The sequence below is a fragment of the Aphelocoma coerulescens genome, chromosome 10 (genome assembly GCF_041296385.1).
Source record: "Aphelocoma coerulescens isolate FSJ_1873_10779 chromosome 10, UR_Acoe_1.0, whole genome shotgun sequence".
Taxonomy (NCBI): domain Eukaryota; kingdom Metazoa; phylum Chordata; class Aves; order Passeriformes; family Corvidae; genus Aphelocoma; species Aphelocoma coerulescens.
Window position 1 is genome coordinate 11,918,971 of NC_091024.1, and position 25,768 is coordinate 11,944,738.

Consider the following 25,768-nt stretch of genomic DNA (forward strand, 5'->3'; position numbering starts at 1 on the left):
GGCAAACACTTAGTCCTCATTTGAAGGAAGTGCTGTAGGGAACATTTAGTCCTCATTTGAGGGAAATACTGTATCAGCTTTTAATTCCTGACGAGCTCCATTCGGTGTCACCGAGACCATTCCTGTGCTGGAGCTGAGGACACTTCTGCAGGTGCAGCTCCATCAGCATCAGAGTTCAGGTCAGGTGTGCCTTTCTGGTGTGAATCTCTGCTCTTTGCAAGCCCCCACTCTTTCATTCTCATCACAGCCAGGTCTTGAAGCTCATGAATTGCATTGATTTCAAATGAAAACACTCCAGAAGATGTGCTCTAGGCACACACCTAATGAGCTCCAGCTACTAATGGGCACTGAGGCTACAAACCAGACCAGAGCTGGGCAAAAGTCAAACCTCTTCCATCCCTAAAATGTTGCACCAACCGTTTCACTCAGCAGATCTGCTTCTGTTGTCGACAGCTTGCTAATGGTGACAGACTCTATCAGCCTTGGGCCACTCTCCCCATTCCTCTTCTACAGCTCTTCTTAACCTCAGCAGCACTTGCAGAAGTAAACTCCAATTAGATTTCGGTTGCTTTAGTTTGTTTTAAGAGTCATAACACAGAAACTGAAATACCTTAGCTGGGAGCTGGCTCGTTTTTAGCTGAGCAGCACGAGGGATGCCAAGGACAGTTATCGGTTTAACAACAAATATCAAAAGCAAAACTGCTGTGGAAAGAATGATCTGCAGATGGGCAAATAGATTCCTCTGTGCCACAGCCAAACCCTAAACTCTGTAGTAAATTTAAGACCAGTCTATAGCACAGGAAGGAAACAAATAGCAGACCCAGGGTCCTGCAGCAGGAGGGGTTGAGTAGTTTGAAGTCAGCTCCACCCTATGGAGTGGAGCTGCTCCAATTCCCACTGTTCTGACCTGAAAATTCCCTCTTGACCCTTTGTCTGGTGATGAGTTGCCAGCTTGGACACATCAGTCAAGTGCACAAGGGGTCTCAGAGGTCTGTTTTGGGGTCACCAGCCATCCAAAGCTTGGAAAAATAATACTTTAATCATAACAAGGGATCTGGATGGCTGTTTAAAAATGGAAGTTCAGGTGAGGTGTGTAGACAGTGGCTCTTCAGGTTAAGGTGTTGAGGTGTAAGTTAAGCTGTTCTTCCCCTTGGTCCATCTGCCAGGCCTGGGGACTGTTGTTATTTGAAGACAAATTGTGTAAATTGCAGAAGAGTTTTGGTGCCTCAATGAAACTAAACCAGCTGAAAATTGCTTGCAGTTAACTTTGTCATATAAAAATGAAAAATGCATTGGTGAAAGTCAGTCTAAAATAGATAAATAATAGGGGGAAAAGACCTACAGAAAGAATACTTCTCAAATAAAAAAAGGTAAGGAAGAAATATAACTGCAAGGCTTCACTGTTTAGTTGTGTTATCCATTTATCTTTGTTTTGTATCATCTTTTCACTGTCTTGCATATCATCAGAGGGATAAAATCATTAGTGTGCTAATCTGGGTAGCCATAGTTCTAAGGCTGACCTAGACTAATCTGCCTTTGCAATTTCAAGAACTATGTTTGACTCCTCTGAAAGTAACCTTAAATTGTAGTCTTGTAAGAATTCCAGAGCTGTATCCTTCACTCCTTCTCCTAATGAGGTTATGACCAAATGCTCATTATAATTGCTTTAGACTCCTTTTAATTTTCAAGCTTATTAATCATAAGAAGAGTTATTTAAAATTGCATAAATTAATCTTAGATTAAAAGCCCATCAAAGCCTCGAAACAATTAAGAATAAGTAGGATTTCCCTGGGGCAGCAAGTTTTATTTTAATAGTGTAGTCAGGTGGATATCAGAACATTGAAGTATGGTAGTGATTAATGTATGCAAAATTTAAATGAGAGTTTTTAAATGGCAAATCTAAATCACATATTGACCTAACTGTAGGCTTTAACTGCATTGTCTGTCATATATTTAAACTGTTTAGTAATCAACATTTTAATTACAGTGTATGTTAGGGAGGCCACGCAACAAACAAAACTCCCCACTTCCCGACATTCCACGTGGAGCTGCTGAGCAGGCTGGGCTCTGCTCTCAGCTGTGAGAGTGAGGAGGGGGCAGAAACTTCCCGGAGAATAATCCGACTTGGTTTTCCTAATGGTTCTGTTGTTGTTCCTGCGTCATCTCCCCCCAGAAAACGCCACTGGTCGATGCTGAGAATGTCCAAGGTTCGACAGGGCTTGGAGCAGCCTGGGGTAGTGGGAGGTGTCCCTGCCCAGGGCAGGGGTGGGACTGGATGGGCTTTAAGGTCCTTCCAACGCAGGCCATTCCGTGATTCTGTGATTCCATGACTCCGCCCCCTGCTGCGGGGCTTTCTCTCCAGCACCCAGCCGAGCACAGGCTCTGGGGATGCTGGAAGTGTCTCCAGCACAGCGAGCGCAGTCCTTGCCCTCAATAGTCGCTGTTCCGAGGACAGGAGCAGGGAGAGAGAACTGGGACAGCAAACACTCGGTCCCAGATCAAGCACAGCCTTGCAAGTCCCGAGGAGCAGCTGGAATTTTAGGGTTAAGCTTGATCTGTGATCTGCAATCCCATTGCTGCAGGTGCTGTATGGAAGAGACAGGGAGGCTGCAGCTGACCTTGCTGCAGCTTTGGGACACTGGGGACACTTTACAGACACACATACTGAGCTTCCCAGTCCCTGCTGTTCCAAGCACTTCAGGTGCTCACACTTTTCTTAAAAGGTTTAAAAAAAAACCAACCAAAATTTCAAAAGGAAAACGAGAGATGGAGCAGCTGGATGACACTTAAGCAGTGTCTTGCAGGGTCCTTTCACCCGTGGGTACCTTCTGTGTCTCTGTGGATTAACCTGTGTTCAGCCTTCGGAGTTTTTACCCCGCTGAAGCCTTGGAAGCTGTGTGGAGCATCCCCTGAGGATGCCCTGCCACCTTCTGTGCCTGTGAATTAACAATGTTTTGGGAGTCGGCAGTGAGAGTATTGGCCTGAGGATTCCTCGCTGCTATTCCTGGCTGTGGGAACCGCAGTTGGATACTGGGGATAGCTGGCACAGATAATTAGAACAGCATTTAGTGTGGCTTGTCCTTGGAGGCAGCAGCTCGAGATGGAAAATCCTCCAGCACTGGAGGCAGGGGTGGAGTGATGAAATCCTAACACGTGCTGAGGTCACTGCAGGGAGACCCGGGGTCAATTCGGGATGGTTTTGGGTTACTCAGCACTTGGTGTTTCCAGGAGTCCTGGGAAGCTGGTGCAGCTCCAGAGCTGAGCTTTGTGTTTGTCCTGTTGAAGGTCTGACTTGTCTCCCATTAAACCTGAGAATGGGCAAGAATTTCCCCTCAAGTCCGTGCCCTCAGTTAATTACAAGAGCTGTAAATAGCACAGACACCTCAGCAGCAACGGGAGAACCAACTGGGATGTGCTGTTGGACAGCCAAGTTGGAATTTTTTGGAGTGGGAGGGATGAGCTGCCAGCCAGGCTTTCCTGATTTAACACTTGCACTGTGGCTTTCCTTTGAACAGAGCCACCTGGAGTGGGGGAAGGCATGGAACATCGCACCTGCTCTGGGAGTATAAGGAATTTGTTGGTTTGGTCACAGTTCACATGGAGTTAGAGTTGGCAGGGCTGGAATTCTGCTGAGGGGCTGGAATTCTGCTCAGGTGAAATGGGTGCAGAGGCAAAACAGATCCCAGGAGAGCTGGGATCTGTTCAATGGAGAGCTGGGTCAGAGGATGCTCTTCCCATTCCCAGCTCCTAGTGCCAGGGAAGCCTTACAACTATCACCAGGAATTAGGGAGTGGCAGGGAAGGGGAGCAGCTTCGAGTTTTCACTTTATTCTTAACAGGTGCTGTGTTTTTGCAGGAAAAGCTCAGTGTTGCTGCATCTGATGCACTCAGAGCATGCCAACACCACTAATAAACTGCTGCATCGACCTCCTCATCCCCCCTTGACAAAACTGCAGGTTAAGCAGCCAGTGAGCTTCCCTTAAAGCAGCCTGTAGCCAGCAGTGATATTTATTTTCTCTATTTGTTTTGAGCCTGTGAAGACTGTGGTTTCCTGCACACTGTCCTGATGGAGCCCTGACCAGCGAGCGTGCAATGCCCCCAGCCCTAATGTGCCATTAATGATAGGTTAATGTAGAGTATAATGTTTTTTGGACTATGGGTTCATTACACTTCTGAGTGCAAGGTCCTTCTGCAGAGCGCCCAAGGTCCCATTGCATTATATCATGCAATAAAAATACCCTTTTCATATCACACACTAATAAACTGTATTTGAAATGCTGTCTAAGGGCACTGCCATTGTCTTGATAGGCTGTGTCTGCAACAGTTGGGATCTTTTTATTGTGGTTTTTTTTTTGTTGTGCTGAGTTCAAAATTTTAAAATGGAATGCAGAATTTGTCTGTGCTGCTTGGTAATAAATGGAGCACAGGCCTCCAGCTGCTCAGGCTGGGAGGGTTCCTGGAAAAATAGTTGTGAAAAGGGTGGCACCATTGCAACCAAAGCAATGCCACTCATTTCCCAACCTTCCTTGCATAAGCATGAAGAATTTTCTTGTCATTCCTAATTTGCTGCCCTTCCCATTCAATCCCTCACTGTCCCAGGGGAAAAAATACAAGGAGGTGACGAGGGTTAGATCTGAGGTACTCCAGCAATACCCCTGACCCATTTAGGATTCAGGTTCCTGCCCTGTCCTCATCCCTCTTGTGTTCTGTGTCCCAGGAAACACCACCCTGTCATTTTTGGAGATTTCCAAGGAAATCGGTGGCTGGCTGCCATTTCACATTGGGAGTGTGCTTTGCCACCATTCTAGGCTGGTAACTGCCTGTTTCCTGGACCTTTAAACCAGTCTCCCATTATCACTCACTTCTTTTGGGCCTGGACAGTGCTCTGAAATCCCAGGCATTGCTTGAGGGGTGTTATTTATGGTCTGCCTGCCCTTTGGCATTGGCCTAAACCTCCTTGGTGCTCTCCAAACACAAACATTTTATGGTCAGAGGATCCTGTCTATGGGAGAGGCTCTCCTGGAGCTTTGCTCTTCCCTGGATTTGTGTGAGAGGCAGTGTAAGCTGTTACCTGTGCCTCAGACTGAGGGGCTGAAGGGATTCAGGGAGCCCAGAGTTGGGGCTGTGGGTGATGATGCTGTGTCCCAGGGGGAATTTCATCTCTCCTGGACAGTTCATCCACCTGGAGCAGAGCTGCACGTGGGCACTCGGAGCTGGAAAAGGCCCATGGATGTGCAGCCCTGCCCAGGGTGCCACGCAAGGTCTGTGGCAATAAGCTAGGGCTGGGTTATTATCAGAAACAAAGATTTTTTCGGCCAGAGGAGAAGGCCATGAAAGCAAATTGCTGAATTTTAGGGGTAGGTAAAATCATGGAACTTTTACCCTTGAATTATGGCGATTTAATTGACTGGGCTAAATGATTGATGGCTGGTGAGCAGTGGGTTGGAATTACCAGGGCTGTGTGTTCAGGGGGGCAGTGCCCTTTTAATTTCCTGTCAGATATTTAAATCATTCACATCCCCCTCTGCAAGGAGCTCCCCTGTGAAAGAGTTAACCTGTCTGGTGGGACACTGCAACTTGAGAAATGTACCCTTTATCAAGAGAACCAGATGAGACAAGTTCATTTAAAAAGCCTGGTTTGTCATTGTTTATCTAATTTTCGGGGTTGACACACAAAATTAGGCTGGCTGACACTCACTCGCCACCAGCCCTGGCCCTGTCCTGCCTGACCTTTCCAGCTCCAAGCTCTGTGCACTCCAGCAGCCACTTCCCATTGCCTGCAGGATTCCTAGTGCATCCCAGCGAGCCAGGGCAAGGCACACCAGTACCAGGCCAGTAAGAAAAACCAGCTTGGTGCTGGATTTTCAACCTGTTCCCTCCTGGCTGTGCTGATTTCTAGGTATTTTTAAGGCTGAATATTGAAAAATTGGGGAGGAGGTGGTTATTGCTTTGTTGTGAACGTGTGTAGGACTCTGAGGAAATACTAAATACACAGGGATGGGATCATGTGTCCCAAAAAACAAAGCTGTGCATGCCACACCAGGCAGTGTCACCCCACCAGGTACTGGTCCCTGCAACAGAAAATGCATTTCAAGCTTCCACACATTTACCTTTTCCCAGTCTTCCCTTGTAATAAATCCCTACAGGAATATTTAAGTACAGCAGGTTGCTGGGTTTGGGTGAGAACATATTGCTCACTCCTGAAGTCAGGGCTGGGACTTGTATTTGTGGCTGAGACAGCCACTAGGATTTATTGACAGTGTCCAAACTGCTGGGGCTTTCACTGCCTCCTCTCTGAGGTGACAGCTCTGTCCTGCTGCACCAGAGCTGCAGCGGTGCAGCTGCATTGCTGCTTTAGTGGTTCGGATTTTTATCCAGGTTTTTTCCCTTATTCTTCCTTCCCTCCGTGTCTCATCTCCCTGCCCCTGCTCTCCTCCATCCTTTTCAGAGGTATCTCCAGTTTAAGGCACTGCTTTCTGAGGTCTTTGTGCTTTGGGTAATGGTACTGCTCTGGGTGCCTGAAAAGGGGGAAATGTGGGAGGAGGTACGAGTAATGACAAAATGTGGAGAGCAGGGCTGAGCTTACAGAGAGGTTTCTGAGAGAGGAAACTGCTGCAGTGCTGGAGACCTTGGAGGAAAACTTAAATAATTCCCTGAGACATTTTTGGGAGCTGAGCCAACTGCAAGTCCCTCTTTTGTAGTTTGTTCTGATTTTTCACTCCAAATCTTGCTGCAAAGAGGCCAAGGCCAGGTTTGACGGACTCCTGCATTATCCCCAGCTCTGTGTGGTTCTTTGATAAATGTTTTTATTGCAGTTGCAGGTGCTGCTGAGTGAGGTCAGGTATCAAAAGCAGCAAAGTGGGTTTGGCAGTAGCTTTTGGCACAGGCCATCCATGAGCACTGGACATCTTTGGGCCACTTGTGTCCTCCTTGTTTGCGGTGCCTAACCTGAAAATGCTGCAGGTTGTGCACCAAGATTTGCAAAGATGGGTCCTACTGCACTTTGGTGGAAGTCTCTGTTCTCCCATTCCCAATTTAAAAACAGCTCAGAAAAATCAACCACCAGATTCTGAAAACAGCTCCTAGTAAAAACATCCCTCCAGCCTGAGAAGAATCCTCACTGGAGCAGGACAGTCTGAAAATATGGGAAATCTGAAGAGTAGTTTGAAATTAAACTTATTCCTGGGGAGAAAAGTGTGGAAGCCTGCAGGTTTTGGTGGAATATGCTCACAAAACAAAGCAAGCAGGGTGAGCAGTGTGGAGGGCTGAGGCTTCATAGCTGAAATTTCATTTGGAGCAGCTTAAATGCAGGGATATCCTGGGTGTGGGATGGCTCTGGCTGCAGGGGTCTCTCCATCCTAAAGGAGATTAATGGAGAAGGCACTGGCTGGAATAGCTGGGTTTAATTGCCCCCATGCATCTGCTCTGCCCTGTCTGTGCCTCCTGATTGTTCTCTCCTGCTTCTCTCTGGTGTCCTTGGCTGTTTTGTTTAGGGCTGTGTTGGAGATAAAAGCATTTACCTTATTCCTGCACTTTTCCACCCAAAAACACCTCAATGCTGGGCAAAACACCTTGTCCTGTCACTCCCTGCCTTGGCCAAAGTCCCTCTCCAGCTCTCATGGATCCCCTGTAGGCCCTGGAAGGTCAGTGCACGTGAAGGATGCACAGGGCACTGCTAAAGGGAGCAATTTTAGGAGATGGAGGAGACAAGCAGAGGAGCAGATTAGTGGGGGTTTTTTGGGGGTATCATTTTACCCAAACACCATTCAGCAACTGCACAGCTGTCCTGGAAAGGGGGCTGGGTCAAAACACAACGAGAAAATGGAGTATCAACAAAAAGTAATGAGCATTTCCAAGGAGTCTGGGCTGCCTCCTCCTGCTCGGAACAGGTGCTGTGGATAACATGGATGCAGGAGGAAGCTCGCTGGTTTGAATCAGTGCTTTACTGCATTTTTATGGCTGTAACCACAGGATGCTCCAGTGTGGGTTTTTTTCCAGAAGGGCTGTGTTTCCCCTGGCTAACCCTGCCTGTCCCCCTTCGCAGGGCCACCCCTTCATCGTGCAGTACAACGACGGCAACGCCGAGGTCGTGTCCATGTGGGTGTGCAGGATGCTGGAGGAGCGGCGATCCCAGGGACCACAGTGAGCTCTGCGGTATCCCCAGAGCTCTTCCTGGACCAGGATCATCAGCCTTGGACTCACAGTTTATCCAGATCATGTGTTACTCCAAATATTCCCTAGAAGCATCAACAAAATCAGGATATTTGTTGGCCGCCTTTTCACATTAAGGAATTTTCTTCCCACGTTTCTTTTGTTGCTGAGCAATTTCCAGATTATCTTCAGTTATACTGTACACAGCCTTAAAGCAAGTATTTTATATCTCTATTTTTGGGTTACTGAATGTACTATTTCCTGACTCCAGAGTATTTTTTAACTGTTGCTCCTGTCCAAGTGTCCAGAGGGTTTCCTGAGGAGTTGGTGGCTGTCTCCGAGTGCAGGCAGCCACAAAATGCTGGGTTTAAGTGTAAAACAAAAGCAAACAGAAAAAGAGAAATATCTGGGCCTGCCCACCCTGTGAGGAGGTGAGGGGTGTCGGGGGGTCAGCATCACACCAATAAATGACTGGGAGTGCTCCTCTCTGCTCCCAGTGCCAGCTGCTGGGGATCAGGATTGCTGGGAGGGTCAAACATCAGGAGGGAGCATCCATGGTCAGGCTCTGCAGGCTGATCCCTGAACCAGAAAGGGTTTCCTGAGGTGGAAAGGTGAGGTGAAAGAGGACAGTGCTCTGCTCTGGAGCCAGGCTGGGAGAGCTGGGAATGTTCACCTGGAGAAGGGAAGGCTCCAGGGAGAGCTCAGAGCCCCTTCCAGGGCCTAAAGGGGCTCCAGGAGAGCTGGAGAGGGACTGGGGACAAGGGCTGGAGGGACAGGACACAGGGAATGGCTTCCCATTGCCAGAGGGTAGGGATGGATGGGATATGGGGAAGGAATTGTTCCCTGGGAAGGTGGGGAGGCCCTAAATGCCCAGAGAAGCTGTGGCTGCTCCATCCCTGGGATGTTCCAGGCCAGGCTGGGTGAGGCTTGGAGCAGCCTGGGAAGGTGTCCCTGCCATGGCAGGGGCTGGAATGAGATGGGCTTTAAGGTCTCTGCCAAACCATTCTGGATTCCATGATTCTCCTGAACAGGGAGTAAGTGCCACTGAAGATCCCTGCAGGAGCTGTGGCCTCTGGCTGCAGAGGGAGAGCAGCCCCTGGAATTTGCAGAGAGCAGCAGCAGTGATGGGGTGAGATCCTCCCAAGGAAGCCACGGGCCCCAGCTCCTGCTTGTGCAGCATCCCCTGGGACTGTGGGACAGAGGGCCAGCACGGAGGGACCCTCATGTCCCAGGAACGGCTGCAGGGTTTTCCTTACTATCCCAGCAGCTCCTGGCTTGCCTGGAAGCCTCTTGCCTTCCTCAGCTCTACCTTGATCCCCGATTTTCTTCCCTTGGAGTTGCTGCAGGGTGGCTGCAGCTGGGTCAAGCACGAGCTCCAGGTTTGCTGTTCCAGGAATGATTTCAAAGTCTCTGCTGGATGTTTCCGCAACAGACCGACACAGATCGGATCAGTCCTTGTTAAGATGCTTATTAAAAGGAAAAAAGCCAATAAAACACAGATGTGAGAGGCAGGTTTGGGGTGAGTGAGCTGGGTGGGAGGAGGCTGGGGTTTGTTTGCTTGTCTTTGCATTAGAAATAAACTTTTGCTAAAAAAAAAAAAAGGCTCAGGTAGTTTATTTTATACCTGCAGCTCCAACCCCCCCACAGTTCAGTGAAATATTCCTCCGGAACCACTGCAAATCCTAAATGTTATTCTGGAAGCAGCCTGGAAAAGACTTTTGTTTCCTTCCTTGGAGGGATCGTTTGTCTTCTTTTGAAGTGTAGAGGTTGCAGGCATGAACTTACAGACTAAAGTTTGTCTTAATTGCTCTGATGTCACAACCTCGCTGGCAGATAACAGCGCAATGAATGAGCCAACAGCCCCCGTTCCTCCAGGTCCTTCTGCTAAAGTGAGACAAATTCCCTCCCTGTGAGCCAGCCACGGCGTCGGCGGCGCTGCCATTTATTTATCCCTAACCGTGTGCGTTAGCTTTCCCTGGGTAAAAGGGCTCTCTCTCGGATTCAGTTTAAAACTCGGCAAACCCAAGGGTTTTCCTCCTGCTTCTCCGGGCAGGGAGATCCGGAGGGGAAGACTCACCCTGAAAATCCGTGTGGGGTGGAGCTGATGCAGCTGGGACGAATCTCCTGGCTAAGGTGCTGCCAGAGTTATAATTCACTTGCTGGTTCATCAGTGTAATCAATCCAGCTATCGGGGAACTTTGGGGCCTCCATCACCTTTCCTCTCCCAAATCCTTGGATTCAGCCAGGGATCTGCTCATCTGCCCCACTCCCAGCACCACGTTTGGGGGGAATAGGGCTGGACGAGAGAGCAGCGGAGGGAAGTTTGGGGTTAACCAGCTCCTCTCAGCCTTGCTGACATTCCCAGCTGAGCAGCAGCGAGCTCGGACCTTCCCAAAACACCACCTCCTGCTTGGCTATGGGGTCTGGGGGTGGTTTGTCCCCACGGGAGGTGTGGACCCCAATTCCTGCCACCACCCATCAGCACGGAGGGGCACAGGTGAGGGCAAGGGGCAGTGCAGTAAATTGGGCCAGGGTTTAGCTCTGCTGGGTGCCCGCACCCACAGCAAGGTCTGTACCCAGCCCAGGCTTGTGGGATCCAGGTGAGCCTGGCATGGCACACCTCAACAGTGCAGGGACCCCCAAACCTGCCTGAAGGGATCCCCTGGGGTGCAGCACCCCTGGGCTGCTTTGGGGCCGAGGAAATCCTGCCTCCGTGCACTCAAAGGTGACTTTGAGGTGGCCAAGACAGGAAACATGCCCCAGGCTCTGCCTTATGTGCCATCCTGCCCCCAAAATCTCCAGGGAGGGGAATGAACCCCCAGGGAGATTTTCCAGGCAGGGCTGGAAGTGCTGGGTGCTGCGAAGGGGCTCAGCAGTGCTGCTCTCCACGCAGGCAGGAGCTGACCCAGAGCTGGGGCGGCCTGGGGACGCTTTCCCTCTCTCCTCTTTCCTGCTGCAGTGTTTCAGGCTCTGAATCGGGACATTTCTTGGCTGGAAAGGTTGCAGGACATGCAGCAATGTTCCACCCTACAGCTGAGTCCTGCTCGGAAGATGGCATCAGGGGTGTGTAATGAACACTGTAACTCAGCAGAGGATCCTACAGATGCAGAGTGACCCCCCCCCCCCCCAATCCCACTCCTCATCCCAGCAGCTCATTTAGGGCTCCCCCAGCAGCCCCACACCAGTCTCGCCTCCCTGTCTCCCCTCCTATAACCTCATGGGATGATTCCCATGGGAATATGGATGTAGGAAAAACGGATTATGTCCCATCTATGCCAAAACTTCCAACATTTCCCACATTTCCCATTGCCAGGCAAAGCTCCTGTGAGAAGAGCCCGTGGAAGTTTGCCTTTAAACTCAGCACAGAATTGGCAAATATTTTGTTTCTCGTATCCCGGGGCCAAACCTATCCCGCTGTCAGCATTCCAAAGGCAAAGCGTCTTTGTTTTCCAAAGAACAGCCTGAAAGGCCGGAACTGCGAGGGGTCCTTTACCTGTGCCTGTCCCTCGGCTTAACGCCCGCAATGCGATCGCGTTAATAACGGAGCAATCACCAGAAGCAGCTCTCGGGAGCTTCATCTGATCCCTCGGATACCCGAGAGGAAAAGGAAACGGGAGGATTGAAGCTGGGAAGGGCGTGTGTGTTTTCCTGCCTCCCGGAGCTGCGTGGTCCTGCCGGGAAAGTTCACCTGGAGGCGTCCATAGGAAAGGGATGCACCACGGGAGGTGGTGGTGCAGGGAGAGCGTGGGCAACATATGAAGCAAAACCTGGGAATTTGGGGCTTTGCTGGAATAAAAAAAACTCCTGCAGGGAGCAAAATCCGCTGGTGGAGAGCGAAGGCTCTGGGGGATCTACGGGAGAAGCTGCTCCGTGGTGCCAGAGGGGCTTTGGCTGGGGGCAAGGAGGGGGCGATGCCACCGCAGCGGGCACTGGCCTCGCTCGGCTTCGTGGCTCCCGCTGTGCTCCCTCTGCCCAGCGCTGCCCCCGGGCAGGACAATCCAGGAGCCGTCACATCCCACAGGAGCTGCTCCCGGGCCTCCCCCGGGAGCCGCAGCCTCGGCTGGGGAGGGACAGGAGGGCGGAGGCAGGTCAGGGACTGTCCCCGGTCGTGGCTCCGCTCGGCAGGGGCTGTCGGCGGCTGCTCCCGGGGGCCCAGGGCACACACACAGAACGTCTTCGGCCTCTTTGGGAGCAGCAAATCCCATCTCCAGGGTGCTCCAGGGGCCCCCAGGCTGCTCAGCTTCTTGGAGACAGCTCCGTGCAGGGGTTCCTGCTCGCACTGCCGTTGGGACGTGGCACCCGCAGAGATGAACACAGAGATAAACTCGGGGACACCCGCGGGGGACCCGTCCTTGCCCAGCTGCCACGGGCCGGCCCATCAGGGAACAAACACATCCCAGCTGTCCCAAGGTCCTGCAGAGCTGCAGAGGATCCAGCTGTGGCCCCTCAGCCTCTCCGGAGGGTGCCCCTCTGCAGCCCTGGCAGGGCATTTGTGGGTGACTCTGCCCGGGGGAACCAGGTAGGGACCAGCCCGAGCCCCGGGTGCTGCAGCTGGGTGGGAGCGACGCCCCTGTGGTGACAGCCAGGCCTGGGGGCAGAGGGGCTCTCCTGGGGAGGAGCTGGAGCCCACTGAATGATGCTGAGATCCTGAAGTGTAACCGGTATTTTAGGATAACTCATCTTCAGCATTCCCGGGGGGCTCACAGGCACCGTGGGGGAGAAATCTGGAGCGATGGGGGGTATCCCCTGAACTTCAGGATCCCCTGAAGCTCCCCCAGCCCACCAGCACTACACTGCCAGCCTGGACTGGGAAAACCTAACGGGGAAAAGGAGATTTAAAAATCTTCGATTACAGTATTTGGTCACATCGAATAAAAAAAGGTTGTGCAAGCTGCTCTAGTGGAAGGTGTCCCTGCCCATGGAGGTGGGGTTGGAACGAGAGGAGCTTTAAGGTCTCTCCTAACTCAAAGCAGCCACAGCGAGTCCGTGATCCTGTGCCTTTCCCGTCGGGAAGCTGCAGCCGGAGCGGCTGCCGAGGAGCTGCGCTGACCCGGGGCTGCGTTACCTTCAGCAGAGGGTACGTCCATAAACCACACGTGTGCGCTCAGGACAGGATTTATGGATTGAGCCTTCCTGCCTCCTGGAACGGCGGCCGCCTCCCGGTCCCCCGCTGCGGCTGCTGCCGGCGCCGGGCCCGCGGTGCAAGTTCAAGGTTTGTCAGAGCCGGGGAGCCCGGGAGGTGTTTAATGGCAAATGGATGTCTGGGGCTTTTATGGGCAGGAGGAGGAAAACTTCCCCGCAGCCGAGGCAGAGCGGCCAGGCCCACACGCAGGTGAGTGCGGGTCCATCCCGGGGGGAGCCCGGCTGGCCCCGGCACGGCACAGGCGGAGGGAATTGCTGCCCTCGGCTCGTCCCGCTCCATCCCTGCGAAGGTGTTTGGTTTAACCTGCTCAATAAAGTCGTGTCTATCGATCCCGCACGCCGCGTTCCTCCGCAGCCGCACGGCCGCTCCGGCCCAGGGAAATCGGGAAGGTTTCGAGCCGCAGGGATGGTGCGGGGAGGGTTTGGGTGGCCAGAGAGGTGAGGGGCAGGGGACAAGGTGGCAGCAGCTGCGAGGGTTGGACAGCGGGGGACCTGAGGCAAACTGGGGAGAGCCGGGGGTTGTGTTGTGGGTATGCAGGGTGTGAGGGGCCAAGGGGGGTCATGGGGTGCACAGAGGGGGGGAAAGGTGGGGAGAGGTGGTGGCCGTAGAAAAAGGGGGTGCACGGTGGGAGAGCCGGGGCACACAGAGAAGGTGCATCGGGGTTTTGGTCAGGTGTGCCCAGCTCTAGGAAGGAATCCCGGGGCTCACCGAGAGGAACCCCCAGGCTCCCCGGGGATCGCAGGGCAGGATCCCCGCACGGTCCCGGTGCTCCCCCCGCCCCGCGGGGGCTCAGCAGCCGGGTCAGGCGGAGTGTGCCCGGCCTGCAGAGAGCCGCCGCCCGCTCCCTTTGTCAATGTCCAGTAATTAAAATGTCACCGTTTAATTTTCAGGCCTCTCGGAGCAATCTTTTCCTAATAAAGAGTCTAATCGAAACGCTCCTTCCCCCGCCTCGGCGGGCAGGGCCGCGGAAGAGGCTGCGGAGGTGCAGAGCCGCCGCGGATCGATGGAGAGAAGCCCGGATTGATCGGCCTCTAAAATTAAATTTATTGGGGTCATGGTTTTATATGGTGCTGATACAACTGTTAAATGGGGAACATTCATTTCCAATAGGAGGCGTTTATTAAACTTCCACTGAATTAGACCGCCGTGATTTATGTGGCAATCTCGGCTCAGCCCTCCAGGAGCGCGAGGCCTTCCGCGCCCGCCACGCGTGATTATTTATTTATACACCCGTGACACGGCTCCCTAAGTTTTAACCTAAATTATCCACCGGCTTCGGCTGCCAGCGGCACCGGCCCGGGGAACGGGGAAGGGTGAGGGGTCCCGTCGGGGCGCAGCGCCCTCCCCGCCGGCCGCGGCCCCTCCGCGCCCCCCGGCCCCGGGGTTGTCCCCGGCGGGGTCCCCGGTTTGGGGGGCGGCGGCGCCCGCAAACGTCCCGGCTCTCGCGTGCGGCGATCGTTGAGCGTTAATTAGAAATTCATTACAATTAAAAGCCGCGCGCACACGCCTTAATTACATCTGATTTTTAATTCCGAATCCGTGTTTACACAGTAAGCGAGACGTACCTCCTGATTATCCCCAATACTCTTTATACTGTACTAATTATGTAAATTAAACCTAATTAACTGACAAAAACTGCAGTCAATTCAACTGTTAAAAGATACGGCGACTGCGAGGAGTGGGGCGCCGGCGGGGAGCGCGGCCGGGGCGGCGGGGCCGGGGTGGGGCCCGGGGCTGTTCCCCGCCCCGGGGCTCCGCGCCGCCGTCGGGGCGAGCCGGGGGTCGCCTCCGCCGCTCCGGGCTCCGGCCGAGTTCTGCGGGCACCGGGGCAGCGGCACAGCCCGGGCACGGCGGAGGGGATCGGGGCAGAACCGCATCCTCCCGCAGCCCCCCCTCTCCTCGCGGTACCGGCTCGGTCCGCGCCGCCGCCCGCTCCCGGTGCCTCGCAGCCCGGCGTGGCCTCGCAGCCGCTTCCGCAGCTCTGCGGGTGTCGAACGCCGTGGGAACACCCGAAACGCCGTGGCGAGCGGGACAGCGGGGCTCGACCCGGCGCGGGAGCGTCTCACCGCGCTCCTACCTCCGTATGGCTCGAGGAGCGAGGGCTGGAGAGGATAAATAATTAAAAGGCGAGGAATAATTACCGGCTCGGGTTGCGCTCATTGCGGGAAGGCCGCGCCGCAAGGCCCGGCCGGCAGCACCCGGTCCGCGTCCCCCCGACGGGGCGGCCCGGGGGGAGCCGCGGCCGCTGTCCCGCGTGGGAGCGCGGCCGGGGCTCGGTTCAGCCACGGAGGAGAAGGGTGGCTCTGCACCCGCGCTTCGCTCCGCGGCGGCTCCGCCGCATCCTCCCGGTGCCGCTGGTGATGGCGGGGAAGGAAGGCGCGGGGGCAAACACAAAAGTGATAGCTGGGGGCTATCCGCGCCGTTATTAACTTCTGTGTGATCAGTGTAATTGCGCCGATCGCGGCCGGACGCGATGATTAATTACAGTTTAATTAACGTGGCCGTGACGAGCGCCGCATGCGGGAACCCAACCCGGGCAGGGATGCGGCTAGAGGCCCCCGCCACGCCGGCAGAACCGGCGGACACCGGAGCGCCGGGTCCCCTAAGCCGCCCCGGTGTCGGCCGGTCCTGCCGGTGTGGCGTGAGCCCCCGTGGGGAACGAAAAACACGAGCTCGCCCCTCTCCGCCCTCTCCTCCCGGCGATTTCGTTGCCGCCCAATGTCCCCCCCTCGGCCCCGGTACCGCTCCCGCACCCGCGCCCCGCACCGGAGCGCGCATCCCGGCTGCGAGGGGGATGCGCGGTAGCAGCGCATCCCCGATTTCGATGGGGTCCCTCCGCCGCTCCCCCCGGGCTCCTCTTTTCGTTACCGCCCGCTCCCCACGCAAACTTTCAACGAGCATCGCTCCCCCCGGGATGGGGGCACCGCGGGAGGCGGGCGCGGGGGGGGACACGGGGGCGCGGAGCCCCACGCAGGTGCGGCGCGGGGCTGATCCCCGTTCTTACCTCGGGCAGCCCGGGCGGGTCCCCGCTCGGTGGCGGCCCCCACGCCCCCCCCCCCCCCTCCCGCTCCCTCCCCGTTCCGCCGTGCCTTAAAGCCGCGCCGTGATTGACTGGAGCGCATCGGTGATTGACGGCGGCGGGGTCCCGGAGGCCGTTAATGTAAATATGCTGGTGCTAAGTGGGTGTGTCTTCCCGTTATTTTAGCTGTCACCGGATCAATGTGCAGCGTCTCCAAGTACGGATCCGGATCCTCCCTCGGTGGCGCGGCTGGTCACTCGCTCTTGTTGCATCTCGCCCGGGCGGACGCGGCGGCGGCGGGGCGGGCGGCGGCCCCGAGGCGTCGGTGAAGGGCGCGCCCGCTGCCCGCCCGCCCCGCGCCCCGCAGCTTCGGCTGCCCCGGGAACGGGCTCGGTGCGGACGGGCCCCCCTGGCCGATGGCGGCCCCGGCTCCGGGCTGCGGCCCCTAGTCCCGAGCAGAGCCTGCACGTCCAGCCGGGCTCCGCGGCGCGGTGAGTGCGAGCGGGCGGCGGAGGAGGGGATGGGGATGAGGTGGGGGGGGCGGAAAGCGGGGCGCGTTTTCGGGAGTCGCTCCCCGTTATTTTGTGTAATTACCACGGAAGCGGCTTAAGCACCGGGAGCCTTCCCAGCTAAGCCAATTTGCCTGGCTCGCTGCTGCCCTTCTGCTACGTGCGGCGGGTGCTGCCCGCCCCGGCCCCTAATCCGCCCGCGCCTAATCGCCTGCCGGGGACACGACAAAGGGGCTCCGGGCCACCGCGCCCGCCGCCCCGCTCCGCTCGCGGGCACCGAGCGCCAAGTTTGGGCCCGCCCGCTCCGGCCCGGGGCTCGGGCCCCCGGGACGCCCTGGCCGCATCCTCCGGCGCGTTTCGTTGGAGCCCGCCCGGAGCCCGCCGCAAACCGGCACGGCACGGCCCGGCGAGCCGGCACAAAGGGAAGGGACGCGGCACCTCCCGGGGACCCGGCGAGGGAGGAAGCGGAGGTGGTGACCCCCCCAGGATGCCCTTGCCCCGGGCTCCCGGGGCCGCTCAGCCGCGGGGCCGCGCCCGGCGGGCGGATGCGGCGGCGCTCGGTACCGGCGGCCGCGGCGCGGGGGATGCGCTCCGGCCCCGCCAGACCCCTCCGGTCGGGGAGGGTCCTGCGGCAGCGCCCGAGGGGGCTCCCGGTCGGGGCCGGTGGCGCCGAACGAGGAGCGGCTGGGCCGCGCGGCGGGGATCGGCCGGGCCGCGGAGCGGGCCCCGGGAGCGGCGGGCCGGGAGCGGCGGCGGGGCCCTGGGAGCGCCTCTAACCTGCGCCTTTCCCCGATTTTGTTTTGCAGGGGCGTTTGGGGGGGGAATGGAGGCGATCGCCAGTCAGATGGGAAATGGGAGAGATGCAAGCTCCTCCCCAAATTCAAAGCAAGAGCTGCAGCCGTACCAGGGCTCCAATACCCTCAAGCCCAACCAAGTGGGTGAGACCTCCCTGTACGGCGTGCCCATCGTGTCCCTGGTCATCGACGGGCAGGAGCGGCTCTGCCTGGCGCAGATCTCCAACACGCTGCTCAAGAACTACAGCTACAATGAGATCCACAACCGGCGGGTGGCCCTGGGCATCACCTGCGTGCAGTGCACGCCGGTGCAGCTGGAGATCCTGCGGCGGGCCGGGGCCATGCCCATCTCCTCCCGCCGCTGCGGCATGATCACCAAGAGGGAGGCGGAGCGGCTCTGCAAGTCCTTCCTGGGCGAGCACAAGCCGCCCAAGCTGCCCGAGAACTTCGCCTTCGACGTGGTGCACGAGTGCGCCTGGGGCTCCCGGGGCAGCTTCATCCCGGCCCGCTACAACAGCTCCCGCGCCAAGTGCATCAAGTGCAGCTACTGCAGCATGTACTTCTCGCCCAACAAGTTCATCTTCCACTCCCACCGCACCCCGGACTCCAAGTACACCCAGCCCGACGCCGCCAACTTCAACTCCTGGCGCCGCCACCTCAAGCTCAGCGACAAGACGGCCACGGAGGAGCTGTCGCACGCCTGGGAGGATGTCAAGGCCATGTTCAACGGCGGCACCCGCAAGCGGACCTTCTCCCTGCAAGGGGCGGCCGCCGGCGGGCCCGGGGCCGGCTCCCCCGCCGCCAAGGCCGCCCTGCACCCGCCGCCGCCCGCCGGCCCCGAGCTCGCCCCGGCGCACAAGAGCCTCCGGTGCAGCGGGCAGGAGGCGGCGGGCGAGCGCGGCGCGCTGGGGCTGGCGGCGGCGCACGGCGGGGCCGCGGGCGCGCACGGCGGGGCGGGCGCGGTGCGCAGCTACCCGGTGATCCCGGTGCCCAGCAAGGGCTTCGGGATGCTGCAGAAGCTGCCGCCGCCGCTCTTCCCCCATCCCTACGGCTTCCCCGCCGCCGCGTTCGGACTGTGCCCCAAGAAGCAGGAGGAGGCGCTGGGCGGCGCGGGGGGCGGCGAGGCGGGCAAGGGCGGCGCGCTGCCCCCCGGCATGTTCTGGGGGCCCCCGCACCCCCACCCGCACCAGCCGGCCCAGCCGCCCCACCAGCCCGGCGCCGCCAAGGACACCGGCGTCTACCCCTCGTTCCCCGTGTTCTGGCCGGCCGCCGGCAGCCTGCCCGTGCCGCCCTACCCCGCGCAGAGCCCGGCCAAGGCGGCCGCCACCGCCGTGGTGGTGGCGGCGGCGGCAGCGGCGGCGGCGGCGGCGGCCGAGCCGGCGGGGCTGGCGGGGCGGCACGGGGAGCTGGAGGGCTCGGAGCCCTCGGGCAGCGGCCGGAGCAGCGCCACCCCCCAGGAGGGCGCGGGCGCGGAGGGCGAGCGCTGCCCCAGCGCCCTGTCGCGGGCGGCGGGCGAGGAGGAGCGCTCCGGAGACGAGGCGCTGCTCGCCCCGCTGCCGCTGCCCAGGAAGGGCAGCTACCTGTCCGCCTTCCGCCCCGTGGTGAAGGACGCCGAGAGCATCGCCAAGCTCTACGGCACCCGCGAGGCGTTCGGCGGCGCGGGCCCCCGCGGCCCCGGCTACCTCTCGCCGGACTTCCTCAGCGAGGGCAGCTCCAGCTACCGCTCGCTGTCCCCCGGGGGAGACACGGCCGAGGAGCCCGAGGTGGACGTGGAGTCCAACCGCTTCCCGGAGGACGGGGAGGAGGAAGCCGCCGCCGTCCCCGCCGTGACCCCCGCCGAGGGCCGGGAGCCGCCGCCGCCGCGGCTGCTGGCCGGGCCCGAGGAGCCGCCGCCGCCCGCCGGCGCCGACGGGCCCGAAGAGAAGACGGTCGAGGCGGGCGCGCAGGAGGGCGGCCAGGCCCCCGACGGCAGCCCCGAGCGGAGCGGCAGCAGCGGCGCCTACGAGGTGCGGGGCAGGGGGGGATCTGCCCTCGGGGGTCCCCGCGGGGCCGCCCGCGGTCCTGACTCGCTCTTTTTTAGGTGTTCGCGCCGGAGAGGGGGGAGCACCTGCAGCCGCTGAAACCCGCAGCCTCCCTGGGAGCCCCCACCGCCTTCCTCTGCACCCCCGAGGCGAAGGGTAACGCGGGCCGGGGCCGGGCGGCCGCTGCGCACCCAGGGCGCGGCCCCGGGGGCGGCTCAACCCCGGGGAGGGGACCCGAAGGGCCGCTTTCGTTTAGGGGCTTTCGGGAGAAAAGCGAAACAAACGGGTTCCGGGGGGGAACGGGGCCGGGGCCGCCCGGGGATGCCGCCGGGGCCGCGGCCGGTGCGGAGGGGATGGGCCGGCGCAGCCAAGCTCCTGCCCACAAGCTACTTTCCAACAGCAAAGCGATTAGGATGCCCGCTAAGAAGGTTTTAACGAGGGCTTTGTCCGTAATTATGTAATTAAGGATATATCAGGACCATACTTTCATTGCTTATGGCTGAAAATCGGTTTATTAACTTTAAGAGCAAGATAAAGAAGACAATCACTCCGCGGCAGAGGATTTAGAGACCAGAAAATCCTATCAGGACCAAAGGAATGTCTCTCATCCCAGCCCTGTAAATACCGACAGAGGTAAGCACCGCTCCGCGGGGCGATGCGCGGCCCCTCTGCGGGCCATGCGGGGTGCACGGAACCCCCGGCGGGGCTGACGGCGCTCTGGCCTCCCGCAGGCGAGGAAGGGCTCGCCATGGATGTCACCGGGACGCAGCTCGTGGAAAAGGACATCGAGAACTTGGCCCGAGGTGAGGCGGGGTCGAGGCCCGGAGCGGGGCGAGGGGTGCGGGGCTCGGCGGCCCGACGGGGCGGGGGGGGTTTGTGGCACCCCCCGGCCTCTCCCCGCGGCTCAAGGTATTTGTGTTTTGTGCAGGAGTGATTAACTCCTGTGATTAATGTAACGTAATGCGATTAGCGCCGCGCCGAGCCGCCTCCAGATGGAAAAGTGCGGGCTCCCCTCAACCCCGCCGTGTATTTTTAAACAGATGAGTTACAAAAACTGGTCCTGGAGCAAATGGAGCTGAGGAAAAAGCTGGAGAGGGACTTCCAGAGCCTGAAAGGTACTGCTGCCCCGTCCCCTGCCCACGCCCCGCCCCGGCCGGGGAGCGGGCCCCGCACCGGGCGCGGTGCTGACCCCCCGCCCCACAGATAACTTCCAGGACCAGATGAAGCGGGAGCTGGCGTACCGGGAAGAGATGGTGCAGCAGCTGCAGATCGTCCGAGGTAAGGCCGAGCCCATTAGTACTTTTATTTTTTTAATTTCCTTTTCTTCTCTCTCTTTTATTCCTTTTAAAATTTTTTATTTTATTTTATTTCTGCTTTTTTGGTCGCTTGGATAGGGGTTTTTTTTGTTTATTTTGGGGGAGTTTGTTTGTTTTGGTTTGTTGTTTTGTTTTGTTTTGTTTTATTCTGTATCTTTTCTTGCCCTCCAATTCCTCTCGGGATTTCGAGCTGCCCCGCAAACGGCTGCGCGGCACCGTGACAGGGCAGCGAACGAACCTGCCCTCTCGCAGTCACTTCCGCACGGGCTAAATTAAAAACCGAGCTGTAAAATTACTTACCTGGCACGCCGGGGAGCCGTGCCCGCTCTTGCGCCCATCTCCCCCCGTTCCCCTCCCGTTTCGGGTGCCCTCGGGGCGGGCGCATCCCTGACGGTGCCGTGACGCTCCCCCATCCCAGACACGCTGTGCAACGAGCTGGACCAGGAGCGGAAAGCGCGCTACGCCATCCAGCAGAAGTTGAAAGGTACCGGGGGAGCACTGGGAGGGCACAGAGGTCTGAGGGGGGCCCCGGGGGTGACGGCTCGGTCCCTTGCAGAGGCTCACGACGCGCTGCATCACTTCTCCTGCAAAATGCTGACCCCGCGGCACTGCACGGGGAACTGCTCCTTCAAGCCGCCGCTGCTGCCCCAGTGAGCCCCCCTCGGCCCCCCACCCCCGAAGCCATGCGGGCAGAGCCCACACAAGCCATTTCCACGAGGAGACACTTGTACATAGAGGACTCGGAGCCCGGCTTTCCTCGGACTGGCAATACGGCGGGGGGCGGCCCCGGGCCGGCCGGGGGGCAGCCGGGCCCTCCCGGCCCCCCCGCTCCGCCTCCCCCTCCCTCCCTGTGTGTCCGCTTCTTCCACCCTTGTCCAGACTGGAAACAAAAGTGGCGATGTGCAATGGATATAAATGTACTGTGATTCTCTTGGTACAGTATTTGTCGGATTTTTATTTATTTATGATGTATATTGATCCCCCCTCTCCCGGGCCCCCTCCTTCCCCGCTCCCGGTAAATTCTGGATGTAACGGCACTTTAACGGGCGGCCCGCGACTCCGGAGGCCGAACAACGCTCGCCCGCTCTGGGGACAGCCCCCTCTGTACGTGATTTCGGTTCTTTAATAAAAACAGACTTTAAGAAGCCTCCTGGTGCGTGGGGCTGGCCCGGGGCTCGGGGGTCCCCGGCCGGGCAGGCGGCGGGAGGGGCTCGCACGGCTGCCCCCGGTACCGGGGCTGAGCCGGGGGTGCTGCCCGCTCCCCCGCCGGGCTGCCCGCTCCTCCCCTCCTCCCCGCCGCAGCCGGAGCTCATTAATGCCCATTTATATGCTCGTTTCACACATGAAGGTATTACATTAATGAGCTCGGAGAGCGGGCGCGGAGGTGCGCGCACACCTATTAGCCCGAAATACCCGTTCTTAGCCCAGAATTAACCTGGCACCGCAGCGGGACCGGGATCGGGAACAGGACCGGGGCGGGGTGAGGCTGCACCGGGGCCCTGGGAAGCTCCGGGGGCGGGAGGCAGCCGGCGGGAGACGCGCCGGGAGCCGCGGGAGGGAGGCACCGGGCACCGCGGGGCCCCGGCGGGGCAGGGACCGGGAGAAGGGATGCGGGGCCAGGGAGCGTCCCGGGGGTCGGCGGTATCCCGGAGACCGGGGCGGGGGCAGAGGGTGGCTGGGGAGATGCCCCGGGGGCTGCGCGCTGCCCATCGCGGGGCCGCTGCGGTGTGAACCGGCCCCGGGAGCTCCGCAGAGCGGGAGCTGCAGGTAATTAGTTCCTGGGCTCATTAGGCCGTTCCGCGGCCTGGGCCGCCACCGCGTGGGCGCAGCCGGAGGTGCAGCTCCCCCCTTCTCCCTCCAATTCCCGGCCTCGGGATGGAAGAGCAGGAGCAGCATCAACATCCTCCACCCATCGCCCGAGGGTGAGGAAGCCCTTCCCAGCCAGGGCAGGTGGACACGGTTGGGTGGGATGAAGGTTAAAAAACCCTTGGGGCGGAAGCCCAGATGAGGGTTGTGGGTTCTTGTTTTTGTGAGTCTCAGAGAAAGTTCTCAAGGCTTCCTTGCCCCACCCCTGAAATGTCCCAGGCCAGGTTGGACGGGGCTTGGCGCACCCTGGGACAGTGGAAGGTTCCCTGCCTATGGCAGGTGGTGGAATGAGAGGAGCCTTAGGGTCTCTTCCAAGCCATTCTGGGATTCTCTCCTTCGGACACAGACATCCTGCACGAGACATCCTGTGTGTGACACGATCCCGAATGGGAGCTGCAGGGCTGGGGGCACCTCCGTGCACGTGAGCGCAGGGGAAGGATCCTCTTGCCGGGACACGGAGGGGATGTGAGACCCAGGGAGGTGGATGAAGGCTCTGCAAGCTGAGAGGCGCTCACTTGAGGGAATGAAACAGTTGGGCTTTTTTGGAGTTTGTAGAGGAGAAGCTGAAGCTTTTCCTTTGCATTTTCCGCTGCACCTCTCTGGGTCGTTGCTGGCACTTCCAAGGAAGCCCAGAGGAGCTGCCCTGGGTGCCTCTCCAGCCCACAATTCATCCAGCCCCTGCTGTGCCCACCTGCCCCGGTGGTGCCTCCCCACACGGGCACAAAAATGAACCATTGCGTTGTATTAATATTTCCCCACTACTTAGCGCTCATTAAAATGTGCTTTGCAGAATTTAATATGCGACTTGAAATGACACAACGTATTAAGTGCTTAATATACTAGAAATTATGAAACTATTACAGTCTAAGTAATATGAAATAATTAGAGTGAATTAAACTTCACCGTCAGAGTGAGGGAAAGGCTTCAAATATTTTATTCTTTTTTTTTTTTTTTTTAGGCTCAAAATAGTTGAACGCGATAATAGCCCTTGAAAATAAACAGCCAGAGTCAGGATTTTTAAATAATTAAAGCAGGAAGAAGCCTGGAGTGTCTGTGTTTGAGCCTGTGATGAATTTAGAATTGGGGGAAGCAGAAGGTCTGCTCGCTGTAGCTGATGGAGTTGTTCTTTCAGGCCAGTGGCAGAGCAGCTCCGAGGAGCTGCTCACAGACCTCCAGCCTGGCCAGGGCTTGTCCCCATATGCTGCTTCCCTCTCAGTTGCTGGGAGCAGACGCGGTGGCTCTCGGTGACAGAACGGGTCCTGCTGCCACATGGCCCGAGCTGGAAGTCCCCTCTGCAGAGCAGCTCCCACTTCGGGGACTGCAGACACCAGAGACCCCCCCGGTAAAATCCCAGGAGCGATTTTCTCCCTTCGGGAAGTGCTTTGGGCCATCACGTGGGTGCTGGGATCGAACTGCAGGGGCTTTCCTCGCAGGAGGGGATTCCCCGGGCTGTGGGTGGTTTGGGACCGGGGATGCGCTCAGGAGGGTCTCCAGCAACGATGCCAAGTGCCAGGTTTAGGCAGGGGGTGGGAATGGATGGGATTGGGTGGGAATGTGCCAAACCTCTGCTGTTCCCTGTGTGGATGAGTTTTAGATGGGATACTGCGAAGGAAGTGAGGGTGGGGAGGCCCCGGCACAGGGTGCCCAGAGAAGCTGTGGCTGCCCCTGGATCCCTGGCAGTGTCCAAGGCCCGGCTGGATGGGGCTTGGAGCAGCCTGGGATAGCGGAAGGTGTCCCCGCCCATGGCAGGGGTGGCACTGGATGTTCTGGAAGGTCCTTCCCACCCCAATCCCCGATTCCATGCAGACGCCAGGAGGTGGCGGTCGCAGCGCCGCTCAGCTCAGCCCTCCTCTCCGGAGTTTGTCCGGGTTTGAACGGAGGTTTGTGCTACTTCCATGGAAACTGCCAAAAGTGCCCCTCGGGAACGCGAGGCTGAGCCGGAGGGGAAGCACGGGCGGCTCCTGGTGCGTGGGCTGATCCCAGCCTGGGGCAGGACGCGCCATCTGCCCTCCCCAGGTCCCTGTCCCTTCTCCAGCCTGTCCCAGTCCCTCTGAATGGTCCCATCCTCGCCAGCACCGACTGCTCTTCCCAGTCCGGTGTCCCATCAGCCGGGTGGCCAGTAAGGACAGTATTGATCCTGAGGGATGGCACTGCTCCCTGGGTGCTAGCTGGACTTTGTGCCCTGGACACAGCCCGGCAGCCTGGCCAGTTCTCCTGCTCATTCACAATCTGCTCCCTAGCTCACCGGTTTGGCCACGAGGATCCTATGGAAGCTGTGCCAAAGGCCTTGCTGAAGCCAAGGTAAATAAACCCCCTGATTTCCCCTTCATCCCAGAGGGCCTCCAGGAACGATTTGTTCCCAGGGAAGCTGCACTGTCTGTTCCCAGCCACCATCCTCTTGGCCCCCGGGAATGCATTCTGGCGGGATTTGCCCCATCACCTTCCCAGGGCGTCCTCCCCCAAACATTCTGCACCGCCCGCTCAGGATCCTCCTCTTCTCCCAGACTTTGGGAGTCCCAGTTGCTTTTTCCCCGTCCCAGCACTGCTGTGGCCCTTTGGGGATGATGCCATGGTGCCACAGGGATGCTGGCAGATTCCCTGGAGCTGCCCACCATGGATGTGTTTGTCCCAGGGGCTGATGTGGACCTGGGGGGTTCAGTGGTGACCAAAATGTGCCGTGAGCTGTTGGCTGCCCGCAAACCCAAAAAGCTCTTTCTTCGGAAAAATCCCAGCTATTTTAGGCTCTGGCTGGGGACAAGGGGTGTGCTTAGTCCTTGCCTGGCTGGAGGTTCCTCCTGCCTTATCTCCATTTTTTTGGGGAAACCCATTGAATTTGAGCAGTGATGTTTCTGGCTGGTGTCCTTTGGGTGGAAATCCAGTTTTAGGGACAAGTGTGAACAGGACAGCAAGGAGGTGTATGTGAACAGGCGTGTCCACGTGTGAGGAGATG

At 58.2% G+C, this 25,768-nt stretch overlaps 2 protein-coding genes and 1 long non-coding RNA gene across 4 annotated transcripts in view; all 3 read left to right on the forward strand.

Moving 5' to 3' along the window:
• Positions 1-8,238, forward strand: part of MAP2K5 (mitogen-activated protein kinase kinase 5) — a 120,036-nt gene extending 111,798 nt beyond the window's left edge. For both annotated transcript variants that reach the window (XM_069025783.1, XM_069025784.1), the window contains one exon: positions 8,044-8,238. In XM_069025783.1, coding sequence (XP_068881884.1) covers positions 8,044-8,145 — 102 coding nt within the window. In that variant the 3' untranslated portion in view covers positions 8,146-8,238. The remainder of the gene's footprint in view (positions 1-8,043) is intronic.
• A 4,342-nt stretch (positions 8,239-12,580) lies between these two features.
• LOC138116510 (uncharacterized) lies at positions 12,581-14,879 on the forward strand. Its single transcript, XR_011154180.1, has 3 exons — positions 12,581-12,669; positions 13,121-13,362; positions 14,184-14,879. It is a non-coding gene; the product is annotated as an uncharacterized lncRNA (long non-coding RNA).
• Positions 14,880-16,749: 1,870 nt separating this feature from the next.
• Positions 16,750-22,231, forward strand: SKOR1 (SKI family transcriptional corepressor 1). The gene is made up of 9 exons (XM_069025760.1): positions 16,750-16,803; positions 17,628-19,621; positions 19,696-19,792; positions 20,162-20,269; positions 20,368-20,439; positions 20,677-20,751; positions 20,840-20,914; positions 21,371-21,436; positions 21,509-22,231. Exons 2-9 carry the CDS (start codon positions 17,645-17,647, stop codon positions 21,604-21,606), a joined length of 2,568 nt encoding a protein of 855 aa, XP_068881861.1. The 5' UTR covers positions 16,750-16,803; positions 17,628-17,644; the 3' UTR covers positions 21,607-22,231.
• The last annotated feature ends 3,537 nt before the right edge of the window (positions 22,232-25,768 follow it).

Excerpts from the sequence above, each read along its gene's own strand:
- SKOR1 (XM_069025760.1), top strand. The coding sequence starts at position 17,645 with ATGGAGGCGATCGCCAGTCAGATGGGAAATGGGAGAGATGCAAGCTCC. Across the intron at positions 20,752-20,839 it reads GGACTTCCAGAGCCTGAAAG|ATAACTTCCAGGACCAGATG; the intron begins GTACTGCTGCCC and ends CCCGCCCCACAG. Across the intron at positions 20,915-21,370 it reads GCAGCTGCAGATCGTCCGAG|ACACGCTGTGCAACGAGCTG; the intron begins GTAAGGCCGAGC and ends CCCCCATCCCAG.